Here is a 25,647-nt window from a genome sequence, read left to right as displayed (position 1 = left end):
TAATTTAAAAAATTTGAATAAAACACAAAAACAACGTATAATGACAAAAAGAGACAGAAATGACCAAAGAAAAACACAAAATGACAAAAAATGGAAATAAAATGACCAAAAGACACAAAATTACTAAAAAAGACACACACAAAAACCACATATTTTCACCACATATTGTACATACTGAAGTATTGTCATGTTTCCAGCCTCTCCTGTCCTCTCCTCTCTGCTCTGTGTAAACAGCCTCTCCTGTCCTCTCCTCTCTGCTTTGTGTAAACAGCCTCTGTATTAATGTTTCTTAACCCTTTGATGCACAACATAATGACACCCCTTCTAATGCACAACATGGGTCAAAAATTACCCTCATTCATTCCCCGTGTTTTTTAACGCTGCTGTGTGTTTCTGTGCTTCATCTTTTGATATCAACTTATTTTATGATTAAATATTCCAAGTATTCTTTAAATATCTTGTTTTTGATAACAACAGATCATTATTTCCATTTTGCTTCTCATACTTTATGAAGAAAAAAAGTTTTTGTATTATGATATAGCTAACTACTTGGCTAAGTAGTTAGCTTAGCAAGCTACTTAGAGAGAAATGCAGCGGAAACTCTCTTTGTTTTTATTCAGTTGAGAATTTATTCACTTGGTTCAAACTTTACAGTCTCCAGAGAGGTGAACACAATGCAACATAAAAACACAGCAGGCAGCCAAGTTTATTTTTGTTTGGTGTGTAAAACTAACAAATATGTACAGAATTTAGCCCTGAAACAAACCAGAACGAGATCCTTAAACCCCCCCAAAAAACATTTTGAAAACCTCCTATTAACATATAAGGGGTTAACTGACTTTTGTGTGTAATTGTGTCGGTATGAAACACTTGTTATATATACAATAATCAGGCAACAGTGGAAAAAACGTACTATTTATGCTTGAAGGCAGGTAATTATATTCATTTAAGTACATTTTATATTTTATTGTCTTAAAAATCTGTTTTTTATAACCAACACAAAGAAAAAAAGTGGAAATAACATACTGATCAGAATCTGCTAAACCAACATTGTATAGACTTTACATCAGAAGCAAACACACATTTATTAGATTAAATTATGTTGAAGGTTTTTTTGTGGAAAATCAAATAGTTGTTCTACTCAGTGTGACTGACAGGAGAGATGATCAGAGGGGCAGAGTTTTTACCACCATCGTTCAAACAAGGATGGAAGAATGGGAAGAGTTTCTCAGTGAAGCAGCAGCCAGTAAAGGAGTAGATAAGAGCTGCAGCATCAACGTCATAAAAGGAGACCAGACCCTCCTCATAATCCACAAACACCCCCACCTTCTGAGGAGGAGACTTCAGAGAGAGAAGGACTGGAGGGTCATCACAAGCTATGTACTCATTTTCATTCCTCAACCATATCATCCAGTAACCATCCTGAGGTTTCAGTGTGATGCTTCCCTTCCTGTTGATCGACTCTCTCACCACTCCTAATGTCCAGTCAGTCTTCCCTTTAACCTGAACCTCGTAGTAAAATCTTCCTGAAGAGAAACTCTGCTTTGCTAAGACACAAGCAGACCTGTCAAATCTCTCTCGGTTGTCTGGGAGTTCCTTCCTTACATCACTATCTTTAACTTGTTTTCCATCATCAGACAGGATGAGATCAGGATGTGCTGTATCAGGATCGAGTGTCAGATCCACTGCAGACTGCTGGACCCTCTTCAGCTCAGCCTCAAACAGCTTCTTCATCTGTTGACTGAGCGTCTCCTCCAGCTGACTCACAGCTCTCACCACAGTCCCGTCATATGAAGGTGGATGGACGCTGACTCCTGTCCAGTCTCTGGTGGGTGGAGCAGCGTTCAGGGAGGTGAAGCTTTGGAGGAGGTGGAGGTGGTCTTCAGACTGTGAGAGCTGCTCCACCTCAGTGCTTCTCTTCTCCAGCTCAGAGATTTCCTGTTCCAGCTCTTTGATGAAGCCTTCAGCCTGTTCCTCTGTCTTCCTCTGCTTCTCTTTGATGGTGTCGATGAGCTCGGCCTGGCTTCTCTCAACAGACTCCTTCAGAGCGGTGAAGACCTGAACACCATCTGCTGTCTCTCTGTCTGCATCTTTCTCACTGAGCTCCACTGAGTGTTTGATCTCCTCGATCTTCAGTCGTCTCTTCTGGATCATCTGCTGGATTTCAGCCTCTGTCTCCCCCAGCTCGGCCTTCTTTCCTTCATATTCTTCTTTCAGAGGAACAACTTTATGTGTCTGGTGGTCTAAAACGGTGCAGAGCATGCAGACACACGTCTGGTCGGTCTTACAGAACAGCTCCAGCGGTTTATCGTGCTTCGGACACATCCTGCCTTCCAGGTTCTCCACAGGGTTGATCAGCTGATGTCTTTTCAGGCCTGCCATTGTCAGATGAGGCTGCAGGTGAGTCTCACAGTAGGAGACCAGACACACCAGGCAGGACTTCAGGGCCTTCAGTTTGGTTCCAGTGCAGAGGTCACAGGGAACTTCTCCTGGTTCATAAACTTGCTGCTCTGAGCTGCTGCTGCTGGCTTTCTGTTGAGCTGACTGTCTGAACTGAGCAGCCATCTCAGAGATGAAAGTATTCACCTGCAGCTCAGGTCTTGTGCTGAAAACCCTTTTACAGTTGGGACACTGACACTGGACATTTTTATCCCAGTGTTTAGTGATGCAGGTCTTGCAGAAGTTGTGTCCACATGGTATGGTGACTGGATCAGTGAACACATCCAGACAGATGGAGCACAGAAACTGATCTTCAGTCAGCAGACAGCTGGCAGCAGCAGACATATCTACACTCTGAGGACAACAAGGGTGAAAAAACAAAAAGCGTAAATACATGTCTTTTTATTATTTGCGAAGGTGTAGTATTTCCATCAAATTGTCCCAAGCAACAATTTAGATTTAAAAATAAAAATACAGCCTAGTCTTAACCAATAAGTTGATGTTAGTATGCATTTACAGCAGATATAATTTCCATCTGACTCCACAAAGCATTACCTCCCTGATGAGGGAGAGTAAAGACGGTGAGAGGTTCACCTACACTGGACCAGTGGGGGAAGAAGTATTCAGATCCCTTTCTTAACTAAAAGTACAAAAGTATCTGCATTCAGAAGAAGTATTCAGACTAGTCAAGTATCTACAGTAAAAGTACTCTTTAACCCTCTATGGTACGGTTTACCCATTTTTGTCCTCTCAAATTTCTACCGTAGTGGCAATTTTGTCCAAAAAATAACAAAATAAAACTTAAAACAAACTTAATCAAATTGCCACTGACGCACCATGGGCGTGTGGTGTACGCAGGCAAAGAAGCTGAAGTCCACGCATGGCTGTTAGTTCCAAAGGTTTATTTTATCAATAACGAACAAGCAAACAAAGAGAACAAAGACACATGGCTCCTGCTTCCTCTCTTCGCGGTGGTAAAAAAACCATTGGCCCACCCAGGTGCATGCTGGTCCTCTGCCTACCCACCTACCTATATAACATCAGGCACCCACGGTGCCAACCAAAATACCATTAAACACAAAAATAATATGTTAACTAAATATGCTAAACAATAATGATGATTAAACTAAACAATTAACTAGCAAAACAAAATATTATCAAAATAAACAAACGAGAATAATCAAACGATACTCTTTGTTATTAATAAACTAAACAGACAACTAAATACTAACTAAGAAAAATAAATAGCTCCAACATCTACAATGCATGTTTTTGTGTGATGCGATACTTTAAAAAAGAGTGAAGAGTATAGGGAACCAGTAGCAATGCTTTAATTTGTCACATGACCTCCAGGCGGCCATATTGAAACACTATTTTACAGACTTTTCCAAAGGAAACAGCTTTGCCATTTTGTGCCACAAAAAAACACTCAAAACTTAATTTCCTGGCCCCTTTCCATCTGGAAAAAAATAAATATTCCTACTCATAGGTGAATAAACCTTCATTTTTGATAGTTTCATACACTTAGACTGTGGAAGACATTCATTTCAATGGGTCGTTGGTTCAATGGTACAATGTTTCCTACAGGCAACATTAATACAAGAAACCGGTTAAAAATGTTCCTTTTATAATGTTTTTAAATTTAAAATGTTATGTATTGTACCCTGTTGAAGCTACTGAATATTTAACACATGTTTATTGAATAAATTATGTTAAAATTAATTTTAAAAACTTTATTTTTCACTTGTGCACCGTTATGGTACAATGTTATCTACGGGCAACAAACCCCAAAAACTTCCACAAAAAAAAGAATTATAAAATTTCTTCAGATTTTGTTTATTTAGTCTATTTTAAGACAAAAAAACACTCCAAACATTATTTTTCTAACTAGCATCATAATGCGTACCATAGAGGGTTAAGCAGAATGGCCCCACTCAGATTGTACTAAGACAGTACTAATTTAATTACCTAATAATAGTGTAGTTATTGAATATTTTCTGTCTAAAATATTCACATAAGTTACACAAAAGCATATTTTCCCAAAACAATAGTTGTGGTATTACCAGCTGGGATGGATGATTGTGTAGATGGATTTATTTATTTTACCCTACACCTTTCCATGGTAACACGTTAAAATGTGATAATGAGCCTTTTTGTGTGTCTGGCAGCAATACGTTTCCGTAATGGTGTAATGTTCATTACACAGTGAACAAAAGTTTCTGGTTTGATTCATTTATGTAAGCAGCATTTAACCATCTAATACACTGTTATGAGGTTTAATTCAAAAAAAGTGTAAGCACTTCAAATTTATCATGTTTTTCATCTAAAATCTTAACAAAAAGTAACTAAAGCTGACAGCTAAATGTAGTGGAGGAAAAAGTACAACGTATACGTCTAAACTGTAGTAGAGTAGAAGTATAAAGTGATATAAATGGTAGTAGTCTGCCCCATGATGACAGGACGTCCTGTGTGTGTATAGATATATGTATGTATTTATTTATTTACTTATTTTTCATTTATTTATTTTGTGGTTATAAACTTTTATCTCTCTCTCTCTTTCTTTCCCCAGTTATTTATTTATTAATTTTATTTTTTATCATAATTATTGCTATCATTACTGTTATTATTTTTCTTGTATGTGCCTTCTTGTTCTATGTTGTTCACCGTTCGTAAATTAACAAAATGTGCAATAAACATTTTTTTTTTTTAAAGTACAAAGTATCTGCATCAATACTTAAACTATCTAAAGTAAAAGTACCCCCTTAAGCAGAATGGCCCCACTCAGATTGTACTAAGACAGAACTCATTTAATTACCTAATACACTGTTATGAAGTTTAATTAAAAACATTGTTTTAATCATTTTAAATGTATCATGTTTTTCATCTTAAATCTTGACAAAAAGTAACTAAAGCTGTCAGCTAAATGTAGTGGAGGAAAAAGTACAACATATACGTCTAAACTGTAGTAGAGTAGAAGTATAAAGTGATATAAATGGTAGTAGTCTGCCCCATGATGACAGGACGTCCTGCTGTCTCCACACCCTTTGGATCAAAGCCAGACTTTAGAGAAGTGGCTGCTACTGCAGTGCTTTGATTTTAGAAAACCAGAGTTCACTCACTGTGGTTTAGTTTTTACCTCTGACTAGATTTACACTTTTTAAAATCTATATTGACACATATTTATGTTGAAATATTCATTACACGGTAAAACAGTTTCTGGTTTGAACTAAACGTTGACTAAATCTTCAGTGAGTGTGTTTTGTCTCTGGAGGACAGTGTACTCACCAGTGTTTGACACAGATTCTGCTGCTGTTGTTGAGAAAATCCTGCTGGATTCAGTGGAAGGTTTCTTTAGAGAGAAACAGAGAGACTTGTCCCGACTGCAGTTCTGCTGTCTCACACACTAACTTTCACTTTCATTGCTGGACATGTGACGTGGCTGCAGAGACAAAGTGGGTGGAGGAAGTATTCAGGTTTGAACAAACTATACTACTACACATATCAACAGAGTATAATTGGGACATTTCTAGCATTTTTAGACATTTTAAAATTGGACCATTTTGGACAAAAATCAACATGTTATAGTATGACTTTTTTTGAGGGGGTAATGCTGCGTTCCATTGCACTCGGAACTCGGAAAGATCCGAGTTGGAAATTCCGACTTCCGAGGTAAATGCGTTTCATTGCCCAACCTCGGAAAACATGGCCGACCACAGCAAAGTGATGTTTGTTTGGATGTCTTTCGAGCATTTAAAAATTATTCTGGAGAAGTACATCAGCTACCTGGTGCAACATACAGTTAAATGGTTGTGTCCACTCTGGGTCTAAATATAGGGTGGAATTGTGGTCTGCAAATACTTAAGAGACAAAAATATAAATAAATCTTATCAATTTCCTGGATATAATAAGAAGTAGTGCAATATAACACCTTATAGACTAATGTAGTTTAAATATGGGAAAAACTTAATATTTTTTACACTTTTACTGTGCTTTTTCGTCCCTACTACGCTCACACAAACTCTTTAATTAACAGAGTGGGAGTGCAAATACCACTACAAAGTTATCCTACACTTTTAGTAACACAAATGCTAAATAAATTAAACAACACATAACAGACTAAATGTTGAAGATAAAGTGACTGTTTACCTCTCACGATATGTGGCGCCATTTTGCTGTGACGTCTTTTTATATTTCCGACCTACTCTGGCTGCTTGGATCCTACCTGAATTTCCGAGTCGGAATCCCGAGTTCAAGGGCCGTTCTATTGCACTTTTCCGACTCGGAGGTCGGATCTTTCCGAGTTCCAAGTGCAATTGAACGCGGAAAAAGAAGAAGTGAGTGGAGGAAGTATTCAGGTTTGAACAAACTATACTACTACATGTATCAACAGAGTATAATTGGGACATTTCCAGCATTTTTAGACATTTTAAAATTTGACCATTTTGGACAAAAATCGACATACTATAGTATGACTTTTTTTTTGAGGGGGTAATTTCTGGCCATATTTTGCTCTAATATGTATCCATAGGAGAGGTCACGTGGGCTGAACCAAGATGGCAGCTTATCAAGAACGCTCCAAACAACCGTGCACATTTTAGTTAAAAAACCTAATATAAACTGCTAACTTCTTAAAACAGAACCTCGGCGTTGACATGTCTAAAACTACTGCAACCACACAGTGTGATATTTTCACTCGGGGACGCAAAACTGGTCCTAAAACAACTCCGCCAGATCCAACGAGCGACACAGAAGCTAAAGCTAGCCATATGGCTAACATAGCTGAAGTTTTGAGCGAGCTAAAAGCGCTCCGGGCAGACTTCGGTGCAAAGTTGGACAATATTGACACCCGTCTGACTGGCATGGCGAAATCAGTGGCAGCATAGATGGATGGATGGATGGATGGATGGATTGATTGATTGATTACTTTATTCATCCCCGAAGGGAAATTCGGTTGTCACAGCAGTCTGGTATTCAAGTACATTAAGATACAATATAATAAAATACTGAGGTCGAATAAATAAAAACAACAATAGAATAAAATACTGAGGTAGAATAAATAAAAACAACAATAGAAAAAAAACACAGAATAGAACAAAGACACTTAAGAAGTTAAAAAAAGAAGATCAGTTGGTAGGTTGGCAAGATGAAGGTTATTATACTGATGATATGATGGCAACAATGCTACAGTGACTAGACAGTATATAATAATAATAATAATAATAATAATAATAATAATAATAATAGTACAGTATATATAATATAAGTAATAATAAATAGTAACAATATAAAATAAAAATAAATAAAATAATTATATATAAAATAAAATGATATATAATATATAATATTTAATAATAGTAATAATAATAAATAAGGCCGGTATAATAATAATAATAGTATATTACAGTATATAGTAATAATAGTAATGGCAGCAACAGTATATATAATAATAATAATAGTAGTAGTAATAATATTAATAACATAGCAATGTGTCGTGCGTAGATTTAGTGCATTTCTGTAATGTTGATTCTAGCAGAGGTAGATGAATTATAGAGTCTTATTGCAGAAGAAAGGAACGACTTCCTGTCTGGTTCCTTGGAGCAGCGGGGTTGAATGAGTCTGTGGCTGAAGCTGCTCTTTAGCTTGTTCAGTGTTCAGCATTGGTGTGCAGGGTGACAGAAGTGACGCGAGATGTTTCCTCCAATGCATCGCGTTTCGACGAAGTTGAATGAAGGCTAACCTGATAATGTAATAACCTCCCATTAATGTTATACTTTATTACATTATTGGTAAAAAAAAAGTGTATTACATTATTGGGAAATGCACTTTATTACATTATCGGGAAGTTATTACATTATCAGGTTTTATTACATTTTCAATGGACTCAAGTGCATATTTTTATTCCATTATCTGGGTTATTCCATTATCGGGAATTTATTCCATTATCAGGTTCTACAGTCCTCATTCGCTTCTTAAAGTTCCAGGAGAAGGAGCTTGTCTTTCGTGAATCAAAGCAGCGAAACATCACACATGATGGGGAAAAGATATCATTCTCCCAGGATCTGTCGGCAGAGACTGTTCGGATCCGACGTGGATTTAAGCTTTAGTTACGAAGCTATTTGTTGGCATCAACGCCTTCCGTGGATTTCAACACAACCCCTGCAGGCTCAGAGTGCTACACGGCGGCAAGATTCACCTTTTCTCAACACCGCAGGAAGCTGAACAATTTTACGAAAGCATCAAGTAATTTACACATGACGCGCTGGTGAATAAAGAGATTTTAAGCTCAGTTTGGTCACTTTTTTATAGTGGAAACTTTCCAAACTGACGATCAGTTCAAGGACCGTCTGAAAGTTCTGATGATTCCTGTTGTTACAGTTTCTCTCTGTGATAATCGACGTGTTTCTGGCAATCTCAAGGTTCAAAGGGTTAAAATCAGGCAGAAATCTCCTGGTCTGAGCATGGAGGCCAACCAGGAAGTGCCTTGAGTCTGCAATCTACCGAAAATTCCAGCAGGGGCGCTAAGTTTGGCTGCAAAAAAAATCTGCCCATTCATTTCAATGCAAAATTTGAAAACTTCTCACTTGATTTATTATTTTTTCAGAACAACACTATGGTCTCAATCGCTAGTTAAAAATCATCTTAGAAACAATTTGATGTCAATAGTTCTAATAATGGCCCCATCTAGAAGAAGACAGAAGATAAAGAATCGTATGACTTGGGACGGGGCTACCTTTGATTGACAGGTCAATAACAAGGCGAGCCTTCACCAGGAGAGAAGCAGAACAATGCGTATCCACGGCAACGTGTCAATAAAGTTATATATAACGTTATATAGATATAAAAAAGGACGTTTAGCGGTTTGGTCTCATAACTTTGACCCTTTCACTGTATTTTCACTTAATGACAGTTTATTTGAACGTTTTGTTCATTAAATGTCTTGTTCAGCGTTTAGTTGGACTTTTCTGAGGTCAGTAACGTACATTTTGTTTTTGTTTTTTGCCAAAACTAACATCCCAGTTAATGCTCCAGTTAATGCTAACATGAATTAGCAGCAGCTTCTCTCAGTCAGGTTGAGGTGTAGAGAGGCTGTAGTCAGTGATCAGATCCCTCTCCTCCTCCACAGTCCAAATATGGTCATGCTTCCTGTATCGGAAACAAGATGGCGATGAGTGTAAAGCTGAACTCGAGGCTTCCAACGGGCCACAAACCAACGGGTGACATCAGGGTGACTACGTCCATTATTTATATACAGTCTATGGTTAAAATTTACAACTTTTAAGTCATAAAAAGCAATAAACTAAAGCAGATACAGAACTTTAACAACAAACGAAACAAAGTCAACAGATGAGACGCTGCTGCTTTTCACAATTTATTAACAAAATGATAAAATAAATAAATACAAATTGATCAAATGCTCCTAATATCAACTCCTCCCCATGTTCCCTACAGTATTTCCTAAACACTGCATACAAAGAATTCATCACAGAAGAGGCTCAATACAGAGGTAAGAATCCCACCAGACCAGTCACAATGTCAGGCCAACAGAAGACACATCTGGAACAGAAGTCAAAAAAATAAACACATTCCTTTCCAAAATCATTATGAAAAAATACAAACAATTATACAAATATTCAGATTGTGTAATTACCAATTTACACATTTTTCAGCACACCAGGTGAACTTTTTCTTTATTCATATCGCTACAATGCATCTCACCAAATGGAAGATAAAAAAAGACTTCTTTTATTTTATTCATTTCTTTCTTGCTTTCTTTTTTTTTTTCCTCTTTTTTTTTTTGCACTCAACACACCCCCAATAGAATCAGCTGTGGATGAGGTAAGAAGCTCCAGGTGAACAGTTGGATCCGGACAGGATGGACAACGGGCTGATGATGTCATGTATCGACAGAATACTAGAAGGCCACAATCATGACTTGATCGTTTTACAAACTAAAACAAAAAAAAGAAAGAAAAAGACTCGGAGTCGGAGTGAACTAGTTACAGGATGCTTCCAGACGGAACGGGAGATGAACGTTTTTAATGCATATATCGTGTTTCCACTGCACGGCTCGGCTCACGGCTTGTTTTTGTGTTTTTTGTTTTGCATTATCGACATTTTTCTATCCTCACCGCGGCCAAAATAACCCGACTGCTGCTCTGTAGCTGCTGGGGAAGTCCCAGATTCGTCTGAAAAACTAAACTGCGTCATTTGAAGGATTTTCATCTCTTTCTGCAGGAGCTGTGTCTGGATGACTGCTGGTACAGCACTAATACGTGAGCATGAAGCCATTATAAAGAGATTTATCTGTGATTTAATGTGAATAAACGGATCTAAAGGATGCAGAATTAACTACAACATGATGCTGATGTGGAAAAAGTCTGAATTGATGCTTTGTCAGGTCTGTCTGCAAGAACACAAGAACACTGCTGTTAAAAAGTTTTTTTTATGCGTTGTTGAACAGTTAAGGGAGTTTTAAGTTAAGTGAAAAATTCAGATCATTTAAGGTGTAAATTAAAGGATGTTTTTCATGTAATTTGGTCAATTTTATGTTTGTTTTTTCCCCATGAATTCAGTCTGAAGCCAAAATAAAGTGATTTATCTGGGATTTAATGGATTTAAAGGATGCAGAAATAACTGCAACATGATGCTGATGTGGAAAAAGTCTGAATTGATGCTTTGTCAGGTCTGTCTGCAAGAACACAAGAATACTGCTGTTAAAATGATGATTTTCTCAATGGAGTTTTGTCAGTGTGAATTTTTAACTCAAGAAGGAAAAATTCAACTCAATGTGAATTTGGTGAAGGATTTGCATCTTTGCATTGACTGAGGTTGAGTTTGATGTGGGCGGGATTCTCGGCTGATCACTTAGATGTGTGAAACTGCCGTGAAATCATCTTTTACGTTACTCTCTGGATCCTTTCTTCACTTTGTCACCTGCAGTTTTACAGCCTGACATTATTAAAAATCTGGGTTAAGAGATTAAAAACATTGCGGTTGCTATCCACCTTAGCTTGGCTATTTAAAAACGTGTTGCACTAATGATTATTCTTTCATTCTTCGGCTCAGGCTAAGCAGCGGGTCTATCCTCAACGGGCCGAGCTGCTCCGTGCAGTGGAAATGCGACCTTTAGACTTCCTCACAATACAAACGGAAACGCTCTCAGCTGCCGACGAATGGTCCTTTTCCAGCTCGGTGAATGCACACGATGCTGACGCAGAAATTAATTTCCAAATGATATGCATCAACTACATAACAAGGCTTGCAAACAGAAATGCACATTTGCAGTCTTTGGATAAATTCACTTTTGGACTAAATAGAAACGAGGACACAGTTTAAGACTTGATCGCGCCCACAGCCCTGCTGCGATCCCAACAGTCAGCATGGTGCATTAGCCAAGTTCAATTTAAAATCTAAACTAAAAGGAGCTGAAACCCTCCGTAAAAAACACAACGTCAGGAAGAAATGTTTACGCTCTGAACGAGGACGACCGTCGCACCGTTTAACACCTCGACTGCACGCGCTCGGCATCAGGACGCCACAACGTTCAAAGAAAAAAAGGTGACTTGAGTTTCACATAAAAAATAAAATTAAAAAAACAAATGCATATTAAAAAGGTTTGACAAATCTTGTATAAAAATTTGCATAAGAAGGCATGCGTTCCACCGGACTGAGTGGACAGATGTTGCTAATCGGGTCTAAGTCTGCCCGTCAGGGTGCAGCTTCGTTTGTTCTCAGGCCGCGGCTCACATCACCTGATTCAGCAAACTCATCCAAACTCCCAAACACAAGAAGAAGAACCACAGCACGGAGGAACGATGAACGAGTCGAAGGAGAACCGAAAGATGAGTCAGGACCAACACGCCTCTAGATTCACGACTGCGTCTCGTGTCGCTGACGGATCCCAATTTTTACACTCTGATAATAATAATAATCATAATAATAATAACAATAATAATACTGGTCAAACCAAAAGTGCATCACAAAACAACTGGAGCAAAGATCTCATCATCAACAATCCCTCTTTGGAGCTTTTTATTGACCACGACGACCAAACGACCTCTGACCTCCACCAGCGTCTGCAGTGATTTTTTTTTTCTCTTCTTCTGAATGAAAATCACGTAAAAAGGAAAATAAAACACATTTAAGGCAACTCCTATAATAAACAACAACAAAACACTATCTGGTCGATCTAAACGGCATAATATGAAATGTAGTTTAACTTGCATCGACTCCTGGCAGCCTGAGGTGAAGGACCGGGCCGGGCGGGGCGGGCGGGACAGACCAGAGGAGAGCGGGCGGGCGGGAGGGAGGATCATCTGGAGGGTTAGTAAGGTTCTACAAGTCACAGTGCAAGTCAAGAGACAAATATTATCTGCTGTTTGAAGAAAGGCACTCGAGGTACCTACTGTACAGAGGGAGAGGTCCAGTTTGTCTGAACACATGTCGGGCTCGTTCAAAGAAAAACGTGTTGAGTGAAGAGACTGGACGACTGCTCTGCTCTATCCACGAGTGAACAACATGTCGAGAGAAGAGGAAGATCCACCCGAGAACAAAACACACAACGAACGGGATTCATGAGGAACAGGGGACATGTTCTGTCAGAGCTGCGTCCCTTCAAATGTTCAAATGGCTTCATCACTGACGACACTGTGGCCAAACGTGGAAATGTTACTCTCATCACTTTCTCAGGGATCTTCTGAATGAAGGCAGTTTGTACAGCTGATGTCAGAAAATTAGGTGTTGTGTCAGATATGCTGATTCGGTTACAAGAGTCCATATGATATGACAAACAGAGAGAGAGAGAGAGACACCTGTTACGGCTTATTTTATAGTCGCCCAGAGACGTGTTCACCCCGACTCTTTCCTCGATCCCACCCCAAGAGAGTCTAACCAGGAGTCTACAGCCATGCTAGCAGCTCTGTTCAGCTCCGTTTATCATGGATCCCACTGCTTTTATTGACAGACACCTGGTCCGTACCAGGAACCTGATCGGTTGAGTTCAGGCATTGTTCTTGATCGGTTAGGGTCAGGACAATCTATGAAGCCATCGGATTTAGCCTCGAATTGATTTACCCAACTGTCTAGTGGTGGTAGGTTTGTTCTCTCCAGACAGATTTAGCAAACTCATCCCTCAGAAACACAAGAAGAAGAACCACAGCACAGAGGGAACGAGTCAAAGGAGAACCTAAAGACGAGTCAGGACCACCAAGCCTCTAGATTCATGTCGGATCCCATTTTAAAATCTTTATAATAATAATAATACTGAGCATGGTGATGTTCAACAGCAGCATTATTATGAATCCAACAGAAGCTGCCTGATCCCTCCTGGAAACCTCGAAAGCTCAGAGTTAGAACAATCTGTCCGATGATGATTGAGCTTCTGGGGACAAAATGTTTGAGGTTCGGATGTGATGAGTATCAGGGTCTGGACTCGCTCTTCTCTGCACCGGTCACCGTTTACGGTCCGATTCGCTTGAGATGCGAGGACGGAGTTGAGAGACGTCTACGACTGGATCGTTTCAGTTTAGCCAAGTAAGCTAAGCTAGTAAAAAGCTAAAAGGTCCGACTCTGTTGCTCTCTACACGACGGACCGTTTAACAAATGTCTACAAACGGAGATTACGGTAAAGAAGGGATGGGCCCTCAACCGATCAGGGTCCTGGAACCTCGTGCGAGCATGAACAACCGGCCAATGTTAGCCCTTGAATGCTACGCAGGTGTCTTAGTTCTGCAGGTACCTGGTCACAATTTAGAGTATTGGACACGTTAAAATGTTGACCTGTTGATGCCGCTAGATGCAAACGCAGAGAATCAACAGTAAAAACACAAGTCAAAGTGATTCTTCCTCTAGCGATAATTAATATGTCCATCCAATAGTTGGGTGAGACAGTTCACTTACAGTCAGAAATGTGAACCTCAAACCAAAAGGCAGCAGGGTTCATCCTCTGGAGAACCTGGATCGCCTTCACAAAATGTCTTGTAAATTGGAGCGACCAACATGTGAAGAGCTGATGCTGCTAGCATGGCTACGAATTCTTTTCAATGATAACATGAAACAGTTTGGACAGTTCAACGTTGAACGTCTTCAATCTTTTGGGGTGAACAGGTTTTCGGACGACTACAATTTAAGCAAACAAAAAAAAAAAATGCTCCAATATAGCAAAAAGAAACAAACAAAAAAAGCACAACCAGAGGCACCGGTAATGAACAGACCAGAGTTTGTTAATGCCCCGAACCCAACGAGAAGCCAGAAGTCATGATCAGTTCACCAGACAAAGACAGACCCCAACTGACAGCCACCAAGCCAACGTATAACAGCATCACATTTCAGCCCAGACATGCTCCAGAAAGAAAAGAGATGCACTAGTCTAACTGTGAGACAGAAGCCCGACGACTCCTCCCCAAAACATGAACTCGACTTGAGCCTTAATGTCACGGAGGTTTGTATTTCCTCCTAGAAAAATATTGGCAATGTGGGGATAAGTCACATCACAACAAAGAGATGCATACTCTGTTTAATTCCATATTAACATACAAAAAGCTCTTCAGCACTTCTTTGTAATGCAGCAAGCTTGTGCTTTAATCTCAGGATTTGTGGTATTGTCCTTTGAGATCCATCTGAAGGTTCATACAACAAATCCCTCCGTTTCAAGGAAAAAAAAAGTTCCTTTAATGTTATTGTTTAATAAGCTCTCCTGTCTCAATCTGGGGACTTCCAATTTCTGAAATGGTAGCATCTATATCTTACAACGCCAATGATTTGATCTTTCAATACAGTAAGTGGACTTGTCCCTGCTGAATTTGGATACAACATCATTTTGGCAGTTCAGGATTCAACAGAAATGTACATAATGCAAAGATCACCACTTCAAAAAGAGGATTCCTTTTCGTGTTGATAATGCCAGTACAGCAGGTTCAGGAACAGAAAGCACTTATTCTGAAGACTAGGAAGACCTGAATATCTTTTCCTATAAAAAAGAAACACAGCCCAGATATAGTTGTGTGTGTTGACATTGCAATATTGCAATTTCACATTTAGTGCTCACAGTTGACACACTTGACTCACGAATGAAAACTCAATCACTACACTTGACCGACACCACTGAAAACATCTGTTAGGCTACCGCGCCTGTTCCACCTCGTCCTTCGTACCTGCTGAACGCGACGCTCAGCGTCTTCTCTGCCTGAGCTCAGGGATACAGGTGGGGGGTGGGGGAGGAGGGCAGGTTCATGGGAATGGTTGGTGGGTTGGTCGGGGAAGTTTGGTCATTGGTCGACTTGGAGGGGGGGGGGCCTTAGGTAACTGTGTTGGGGTTCCAGAGGGAGGTCAGTTTGGACTATTGGTAAACTGAGGTGGTAAGTTTGGGTTTGGTTGTTGGTCAATGTTCTTCTGTTGAAGGACCGTGGTTTACAGTCAGACTGATTTGGAAGTTGTTGGTTTAAAGCCATCAGTATTCTTCAAACAAAGTGACTGTTGGATCTTCAAACCGTGTCTGAAACGCTTTGCACAAACTATATTGTTTATAGTTAGAATATTAAATGCATTTGGAATTAAGAGACTGGTCACGTTGGATTTTTGATGGATAGGGGAAGGGAAATTTGGGTTTCAGTCACTGCTGCCCACCAACTGGAGGGTTAAAGTGTTTGTGTTGACTGAAGACAGTCAAACGTTTTTTTGTAATTTTCTTAACCAGACAATCACTGATGGTGCTAATGCCGGCTACAAGCCTAAATGTATTGGTCATACAATAACGTTTATTTAAAATACTAGGATTGACAATTATTAAACACCACAGTGGGCTCCATTCTCTACACTTTGTAGGATCTGACACTTGGCGCCATCTTTTGGAAAACAGGCTGTCTGGCATTATATGCAACTATTTTATTTTAAGCATACTAAGCCATTTTTGTCCTCAGGTAACTGTATTTGGGTGGTGAGGGTTCCAGAAGGAGGTGAAGTTGGACTGTTGGCAAACTGAGGAGGTAAGTTTGGGTTTTAGTCACCTTGGGAAGGTTGTTGTCAGTGTTCTTTTGTTGAATGAAACTTGGTTTATGGTCGTAGATTTGGTTTAATGGCGTCAGTATGCTTCAAACAAAGTCATCATCAAACAGCGTCGGAAACACTTTTTACATTTTTTTTGTAACGTTTTGTGTTTGGATGACACTTTGCACAAACTATAATTGTATATAGTTTTATATTTTGAAACCTTTTGGGTTTAAGAAGAAGGTTACATTGGACCATTTGTGGCCTGGGGAAAGAAAATTTGTGTTTCAGTCACAAGGAGGTTTTCTGTTGACTGACGACAGGCTGAATGATTGCCATGGATGTTACGGACTTGGGTGTAATTGAAGTGTTACTACCTCTGTCAATTTCTGCTACTTTCCTAAACCGACAATTCCTGATGACACTGACGAAAGCCACAAGCTTAAACTTGTTGCTCTTACAGTAAAGTTGTTCTGGATACTGTAGGTGATGCCAGAGTTTTGACTTCTCTTATCCAACAACTCAACAAGTGTTGGGAAGGACAACACTACAACAGCATGAATGTCCTTAAAAGCTTCTCAATAGTGTGCTCTGTTATCCTCATGTACAGGATTCGTCACTTCATGTCGGTCTCAACGTCTAAGATCTTTTCAACAGGTTGAAAGATGTCAATACGCTTTGAATGAACAAATCAAACGGCGTCAGAAGTCGTCAGGATCTGAAGTTCTCAGACAGTTTGAGACCAGGAACATGGAGGTCATGGTCGACTGGGAATGGGCGGAGTGGTCAGTCATTGAGTTATGGTTGTTACGTTCGGTTGTTTGGGTTTAAAAGGGATGGATGCACCGGGGAAGGTAAGTCCCAGATTCTAGGATTGGTTGCATCTTGTTCTCCTCAGTGTGGCCGTTCAGACACTTTACATAAACTACTTTATTTGAAGCACACTCAAACCTTTTGGACTTAAGAACTGTTGGTAAACTGGAGATGGTAAGTTAAGGGTATTGGTTGATAGAGAGGTTATGTTTTTTATGACTGAAACAGGTCTTAACCAAAGGTCGAAGGGGAAGTCCTTCAGAAGTTGTCTTTAAGCTTCAAACAAAGTTCTCGTGGGATTATTGAACGTTATTGAACTATTGTTTGTCTTCACATGTTTATATGACACACAGTTTGAACTAGTTCAGTTCCAATATTTATAGTTAAAGTTTGAGGCAAACTGAACCTTTTTAGGGTTGGATTGATGGTGGAATAGATGGATTCTAGTTGGTTTGGGGAGTTGGTTAATGGGGAAGTTAGGGATGTCAGGGAAGGAGGGGGGGCAGGGGGAGTCAGGGATACTGGTTCAGGTTTAGGGTGGAGGAGATCAGGGACGTGGGAAAGCAGAAGTTATAGGTTGTTCACATTAAGTTCATTGGGACGAGGGGATGAACAGGCTCTCTTTTCAGTACTCTATCACAACACTGCTTTTTAGACCAGCAACCCCTGACAGATGTCTGGTTCCATGTGAACCCATCTCCCCACCCCACAAGAGAACACAGGGGCCACTATAACAGGCACACACTGGTGTGATGATGAATTAAATCTCCCCTTGAGCATTCCCACCACTGAAGTCTATCACTAATTGGCATGATGACACTGGTATGTAAGCCTTCCTGTCCCCCAGCTCTGTGGGCGGAGCAGCCTACGTCCTCCCAGAGCCACGTGACTTGGGCTGTATATCTACCATTGACACAGTCTGACAATACAATGCAAACAAACAACATTTATACAGATTGGCAACTTCAGGGCACCGTACGGTGCAAGCAAAAGTCTTTTTTTTTTTTATATATATGTTTGAATTCCCGCAACTCAAGAGACATAGCATTACTTTTTATTGTCCAAACTGCTGACAAGAGCTGGCAAAGAATGCTGGGAGGGTTCTGAGGTTTTGCTGTTGTTGTTGTTGCTGCCGTCACTGTCAGTGATCTCCTCCTGCTTCTTCTCCACCGCTGTCTCTGGAGGGTTGACGGCAGCCATCTTGTTCTCAGAGTTGGTGTTGGTGTTGTTGTTGGTGGTGGTGGTGGTGTTGTTGGTGTTGGTGTTGGTGTTGGCGGTGCAGGCTCCCGCGGGGCTGTGGTCGGGGCAGGCCGGCTCGGCCGTACCGTTGGTGGTAGCGACAGTGGCGACCACTGAGGGGACGGGAATGTCAGCCACCGGAGCTGCCTCAGTCTCAGGCTTGGCCACCACCTCCACCTGGAGGGCGGAGCCGGTGTCCCCCCCACCCCCTCCCCCGCCACCTCCCCCTGCCCCGTCACCAGGCCCCGCCTTACCCCCCGCCCCGACACCGGGGCTGTTATCTGCTGTCAGGGCCGCGCTGTCTTCCAGCACGGCCTGGCTGTTGGCGTCTCCTCCTCCTGCTGCTCCTGCTGCTCCTGCTGCTCCTGCTGCTGCTGCTGTCTCCTCCTTGTCGTTTCCATCAGTGTTGCTGCTGGTTGAGGAGCTCCCGGCCTTCGGTTTCTCCACAGAGTTGGCCTCTGGTGCCGTTTCAGAGGCGACGGTGACTCCAGCGGCGGCCTGGACTCTGGCACCGACGTCCTTAGCCTCTGTCTCTGCCAGGGCCTGGTTGAAGTTGAAGGCTTGGATGAGGCGAATCAGGTGTTTGACTTTCTCCAGGGAAAGATGCATGTCCTTCTGACGAGCCAGGATGGTGTTTTTGGTGTCCATGCATTTCTGACGGAAGAAGAAGAAGAAGAAGAAATAATTTATCATCTCGAGTTCCTGTGCTTCTACGTTTTGGACCAATCTTTATTTCTGCAGTAGGGTTGTCACAAGGGAATTAAACATTTATTCAAGACACCATAGGCCGCAAAAAAAAGGGAACTTAGAAAGGGAAGGTGTCTAGTTTTGAGATTAGACATCACAAGGTGTCCAGAACAGGGTTGTCACGATACTACAATTTTCAACTCGATACCGATACTCGATACCACAAGGATAAAAACAAAGACGCCAAATTTAACAGAAATATTTTTATTAACAAGAAAAATGCAACATGTAAAAATTAACAGAACCACAGGTTAAATATTTATAATAAAAAACAGTTGTGCAAAAAGAAACTGCAACTATGATAACAAGCTTCAGGTCTGAGGTAGAGCAAAAAATAAATAAAGACAATAAACAATAACAATTAGAACAATATTTTGAGGTTGTATGCTGTGCACAGTATTAGGCAAGCTTGATTATGGTGAATATAATAACTTTACTTAAGTGTTCATTCCTTGGCTAGGTATCGATACTTTTGAAAATGAGTATCGTATCCGGATACAACGCTTTAGTGTCGATACTTTTTTGAGTATCGATACTTTTGACAACCCTATTCTGCAGGCCGTGTGTCCTATCAGTGCATGTTTTCTGTCAAACCTTTGCAGATTTTTTTATGTGCAAATTGAATAACAGGCGGCTGAAAACCACCTGCCGTGTTAGATTGTGTTTCTCACCGTTATGGAGTTGCTGAGCTGTTTGACTCTCTGTTCCAGCTGCTCTCGCTCCAGTTTCAGTTCAGCACTCCATTTCATCAGCTTCTGTTTCTCCTCTTCTTTAGCTGCAGCACAGACACAAAACCCAGCCGTTAATCTCACAGTCGAGGCGTTCACACTCTGCCCCAGCAGAGAGGAGGAGAAAACAATGCAACGTCACCTTCTTTGTAGGCGATGTAGGAATGAACAATAGCCAGAGTACCGGGCCAGGGAATGGCTTCTTCTTTCTTCAGGATCTGCAGAGAGAAGCTCGCAGTTGTCACAGAGGCCGAGACTTAGAAAAGATTTAAAGGGACACATTTAGCCGCCACCCTGTGGTGAGGCTGCAGAGGGGACAAGCAATGAAGTGGATGGATGTGAGATGCCAATCTTAACTGACACAATGAATGGGACAGAAGCACAAAAAAACTGCATCATGTTTATGCTTACAAAGGATTGAACAGTCCTAAAGTTCAGGACAGTGTGGCAGAAGCAGATTTTTACAGTCAGTTACAGCTACTGGCTCTGATCGGCCCCTCTCTGGGCTGCGGTACCCCCTTCCCCCTGACTCAGGATCAGTCACGGCTGCTGCTGCGGTTACCTGATCTTGACATTTTGGACAGATCCACATGCCTTTAGGAATGGTTTTCAGGGGTGGATCCAGGCAGTCCAGGTGATAAACACGAGAACACGTGTCGCACATGAGCAACTGGCCACTGCGTCTGCACACAGTGCAGAAATCCTCATGGATGTCTCCCTGTGAGGAAGAATTGGACCAATCAGTTTCCCTGCCCAGCTGAGCCCCGCCAACCACCAGTGGAGAGGCAGGGGGAGGCACCATGATCTGGGTTGGTTTAGTTTAACGTTGGCCTCGTTTTAATATCTAATGGACATGGTGTGTTAACGTTAGAGTGTGTCTGAGTTATTCATGGGCTACAGGACACTGTTCACTTTGTAAGGCTGAAAGTAAAAATGATGATAATCACATGGAGACAACAAACTAATGGACGTGTTGTGGAGTGACAGAGCTACTGGGCCAATAAGGACTGTGTGTGACGGGGTGTCCAACCCTGTGAACTGTCCGTCTCCCCCATCGTTACTTACATCCCCAGAGCTGGGGCTGGGCAGGGGGAGGGGACGGACGGGGCTGGAGGGGGAGGTCGGGGTGAGGCTGCCCAGCTCCGGGACGCTGCTGTATTTGGGTGGGCGACCTGGGTGAAATGAGACAGACAACAAAGACGGAAAACAAAGAAAAAAAGAAAGATGGAGAGGGGGGAAGAAAACAAAAACAAACAGTCTGTATGACATACCTTGGAAAGGGAGTCTTCGTTGGCTAGCATGAGACGGGGGGGGCGGTAAGGGAGGAAGAGGAGGAAGAGGAGTCAGAAGCACAGACAGCAGTGTTAGTGCAGGAGAGCCGAGCACCAGTACAACCTACTGCAGCCGACTGTGGAGCTTTGTGTCAGACTAAACACGCCTCAGTCACCCGGACGACTCCACGCTTTATTTATCACAGGCTGAAAACAGGCTGCAGCCACCAGCTATCAACACACTTATGGTTTCTGATCAGAAAAACTACCGGCCTAGCTCATTAGATTTGTGGCAGGAAGTAGCACGGACCGAAGAAGAACCAAAGACTGTAGAAAGTTTAATGTCGGCTGCTGCTCCGGAGCCTCTAGTTCGACATTTTATTGATTTCTAACCGAACAAATTGGTTATCGAGGAATGTTTGACTCCTCAGTGTGTTTTAGTTCAGTTGATCAAGATGATTCTAACACCAAGATGTTCCAGTTAACTTTAACAACGTCTTTTTGACTCTAATTGGACCATAATTACCTAAATAAACATCACGATGTATTAAACAAGACTCGAAAATAACGATTGAGACCATAAACTCATTATGAGAATGTTTACGGAGGTCACAAATCAAGTCAGAAGTAGACTCATTTCTACTGACAGTCAGAGGAGTCGCCCCCTGCTGGACACCTGCATAGGTTAAATGCTTTACTGTTTGGGAAGAACCCGTTAGATTTTTGAGCAGATAAATTATGTTTAACTTTAGTTAGAATAAGTGGAATCATGTTTCATGGCTCACAAACAGCGGAAACATCGACTTTCCACTTCACGACTTAAAGTTCACGAACTCACAACGTCCGAAAAACGGGACGATGAGAGGAGCGCCTGAATGCAGCGGTTTTTTTTGCTTTTGCAATTTTTTAATTTAATAACCCTCTGAACCCTAGCAAACAGTTACAGGTTGTTGATTTGGCTTCAGTCACATTTTCCTCACTGTGGCCTCATTTTTCACTGCGATATATTAAATAAATATAAAATATGATAGTAACTACTGATACTACTACTACTACTACTACTACTACTGGTAAAGTCTAAAGTAGATAACTCAAAAATGTCTTTGGTGCAGAATGACACAGTTATAGTGACATAAATCATTAAAAAAAAAGTTAAAGTTATCATTAAAAGTTACATTTCTTTGTAACAAGTTTTAACAATATTTTAAAATATCCACATATTAAAGTATTTATTATGTTTACAGCCTCTTATCTTGTCTTATTGTTGGACACATTGTAAATACTGTACAATATTTCAATAATTGAATTTAATTCATTAATTCATTTTGTATTTAATGTTCATCAGTTTTTATTTTATTTTATTCAATTTTTGTATTTAAGTTATTAATACTTTTTATATTATTTTATATCTACTTGTTTATTTGCTAATACCTCTTATATTTCTAGTTTATACTGCTGTTTGCTATTAATTGTCTTTCATCAAATATCAACATTTCAAGCTTCAGTTTCGTTATTTTTCCGCTTGTCACACATGATCAATTCAAGGACCGTCATAAATGTAATAAATCCAATTACAGTGTATGTTTTTACAGTTTCTTTCTATTATAAACTGTATTTTTTTAGTGATTTTTTTTTGCTTTACAAACCTGACAGCGAGTCAGAGGGTTGAGTTTAGTTCAGTTTAGTTTAGTTTTGATCTTCCATAAAGCGGGGAACTCCAATAAGACAGAATACAGATTTGAGTATCAGCGTCAAAGGATTAAAAATATACAGTGATGGAAAAAATGATTAGACAACACTTGTTTTCTTCAGTTTCTTCAACTAAAGGTACATTTGTTTGGACAAATATAATGATTACAACAAAAATAGCTGATAAGAGTTTAATGTAAGAGCTGATATCTAGACATTTAACATTTAAGAGGTTTAAAAAGATGTAAAATGACCAAAAATGGACGTAAAATGACCAAAAAAGGCCGTATAATAACCAATTAAGACACAAAATGAACAAAAAAGACACAAACTGACCAAATAAAGACACAAAATTACCAAAAAAAAGATGTATAATGACCAATTAAAATACACAATTGATAATGATTTAATAAAACCATGTTAAATGTCTAGATATCAGCTCTTAAATTAAACTCTTATCAGCTATTTTTGTTGTTATCATTATATTTGTCCAAACAAATGAACCTTTAGTTGTACCAGCCATTAAAATGAACAAGAAACTGAAGAAAACAATGGCGGTCTAATAATATTTTTTTCCCCATGACTTTATGCAGACGTCAAGAAAAAAAAAGTGCTTTGGTGCCAAATAAACTGCTAAATATTCCTGCAACAAGCTGCTGTATTCCACTCCTCCTATTTATTTACTTTTTGTTGTTATTATAAATGTTTTTATGAATGTTTTTATTTGTGCCACTGCGGCAGCTGCAGCCCTTTAATGAATCTGTCTCTATTTTGTTCAGGCGACTGATGTGATAAAATCTGACACGGTTAGTTACACGTCGTTGTTTCTCGAGGACAAAAAGTCAAATGAAGGCAGAGAGAAGTCAATGTTAGATGTTCAGTTAAACAGAGAGGAAGATTCTCAGATCCAGTTTTTAGTGATAAAAGCGACTTCATGTTAGACAGACGAGTTAATCCTGACGTTCACACGAGTCGCTCACATTTTGTCCTCAAGTTTTAAGTTAAAAAAAACTCTTTTCTCTTAGATTAGCTCATTTATATCATGAACTACAATTCCCAGGATGCATTTCATCGAATCCCAGAGAAGAGAACAGGTGTGAAGGTTCAACCGGATTTATACTTCTTTATCAGTTAGATTAAAAATATAAATCATCTATAAATGTATTTTCTTGTCCGACCAAGTAGGTAAATAAATAAATAAGTGACTCGATAAATATGTCATTAAATATATCAATAATAATACAAAGATTTTTAATTTAAAAATTATATATTAAATTATTTAACTTTGTATAATCTCCCGTATTTATTTGATTTTCTATTAATTTGTCTCTTATTTATTTCTCCTTTTATTTAAAATCTTTATTATTAAAAATGTATGTATTCATTTTATTATTAATTACATTTTTATTTGCCCGATGTATTTTCCCCTATTTATTACCACAAACATTTTTATGTGATTTCATTTTTGCATATTTTTTCCTTATGCAAATAAGTGAGCTAGAGTTAAATAGGAAAGTAAATAAATAGGGGAAATAAAATAAAATAAATTAATAAATACATTTAAATAAATGAAAGGACAAATTAATATATATAATTAAAAGAGAAAAAATAATTTAAAAGGCACATAAATAGGGGAATATCAAAGTTCAAATAATACATAATTAAATTAAATGAATGAATACATTTTAAATAATTTAAAAAAGGGAAATAAATAAATAAAATAGATAAGGGGAGATTTTACAACGGTAAATAATTTAATACATACTTTATATTATTATTATTATTATTATTATAATTATTGGTATAGGGAAACAAATATAAATCCGGCTTTAAACATTAAACCTGAAGCGACAGGAAACAGGAAGCAGCAGGAAGGAGGGAAGACTTGTTTTACAGCATGTTAGAGTCAGAGATTAGTTTCTACTCTACTGTTTCTACTTTTTCTACTGAGCTGAACCTCTGTCTCATCTTTAATTACATCTCCTGACTCACTGTGTCTCTATCTGACTCTACTGTGTATCTACTGTGTCTCTACTGACTCTACTGTGTCTCTACTGACTCTACTGTGTATCTACTGACTCTACTGTGTATTTACTGACTCTATTGTGTCTCTACCTGACTCTACCGTGTCTCCACTGTGTATCTACCTGACTCTTCTGACTCAACTGTGTCTCTACCTGACTCTACCGTGTCTCTACTGATTCTACCGTGTCTTTACCTGACTCTACCGTGTCTCTACTGATTCTACCGTGTCTCTACTGATTCTACCGTGTCTCTACCTGACTCTACCGTGTCTCTACCTGACTCTACCGTGTCTCTACTGTGTATCTACCTGACTCTTCTGACTCTACCGTGTCTCTACTGATTCTACCGTGTCTTTACCTGACTCTACCGTGTCTCTACTGATTCTACCGTGTCTCTACTGATTCTACCGTGTCTCTACCCGACTCTACCGTGTCTCTACTGATTCTACCGTGTCTCTACTGACTCTACTGTGTCTCTACTGACTCTACTCTCTCCCTTCCTGACTCTACTATTTCTCCACTGACTCTACTGAGTCTCTACTGACTCTACTGAGTCTCTACTGACTCTACTGTGTTTCTACTGTCTCTCCTCTCAGCTTCAGTCTCTAGTGTCTCTGCTGGTCTGGGACCAGTGCTCAGTATTCATACGGACCTCTCTTCCTGGTCCCCTGGTGCAGAGGGCTGTTCAGGTAACTCACTGCACTCTTTTTCCTC

The 25,647-nt window shown here is 39.8% G+C and overlaps 2 protein-coding genes across 2 annotated transcripts in view; both read right to left on the bottom strand.

The window, feature by feature from the left end:
- Nucleotides 1–605: 605 nt before the first annotated feature.
- LOC131974015 (probable E3 ubiquitin-protein ligase TRIML1) lies at nt 606–5,761 on the bottom strand. The gene is made up of 2 exons (XM_059336174.1): nt 5,725–5,761; nt 606–2,793 (listed from the first exon to the last, which is right to left on the bottom strand). The coding sequence occupies exon 2, from the start codon at nt 2,782–2,784 to the stop codon at nt 1,138–1,140; it is 1,647 nt and encodes a 548-aa protein (XP_059192157.1). The 5' UTR covers nt 2,785–2,793; nt 5,725–5,761; the 3' UTR covers nt 606–1,137.
- A 4,034-nt stretch (nt 5,762–9,795) lies between these two features.
- LOC131974017 (PHD finger protein 21A-like) overlaps nt 9,796–25,647 on the bottom strand; it is a 49,491-nt gene continuing 33,639 nt past the window's right edge. The window contains exons 14-19 of the mRNA XM_059336176.1: nt 25,586–25,646; nt 21,221–21,243; nt 20,512–20,667; nt 20,092–20,167; nt 19,893–19,996; nt 9,796–19,128 (exon numbers count right to left, since the gene is read on the bottom strand). Of these exons, the coding sequence (XP_059192159.1) occupies nt 18,283–19,128; nt 19,893–19,996; nt 20,092–20,167; nt 20,512–20,667; nt 21,221–21,243; nt 25,586–25,646 (1,266 nt within the window). The 3' untranslated portion in view covers nt 9,796–18,282. The remainder of the gene's footprint in view (nt 19,129–19,892; nt 19,997–20,091; nt 20,168–20,511; nt 20,668–21,220; nt 21,244–25,585; nt 25,647) is intronic.

The sequence above is a fragment of the Centropristis striata genome, chromosome 6, assembly GCF_030273125.1.
Source record: "Centropristis striata isolate RG_2023a ecotype Rhode Island chromosome 6, C.striata_1.0, whole genome shotgun sequence".
Lineage (NCBI taxonomy): Eukaryota > Metazoa > Chordata > Actinopteri > Perciformes > Serranidae > Centropristis > Centropristis striata.
This window is presented reverse-complemented; position numbering and strand designations above follow the sequence as displayed.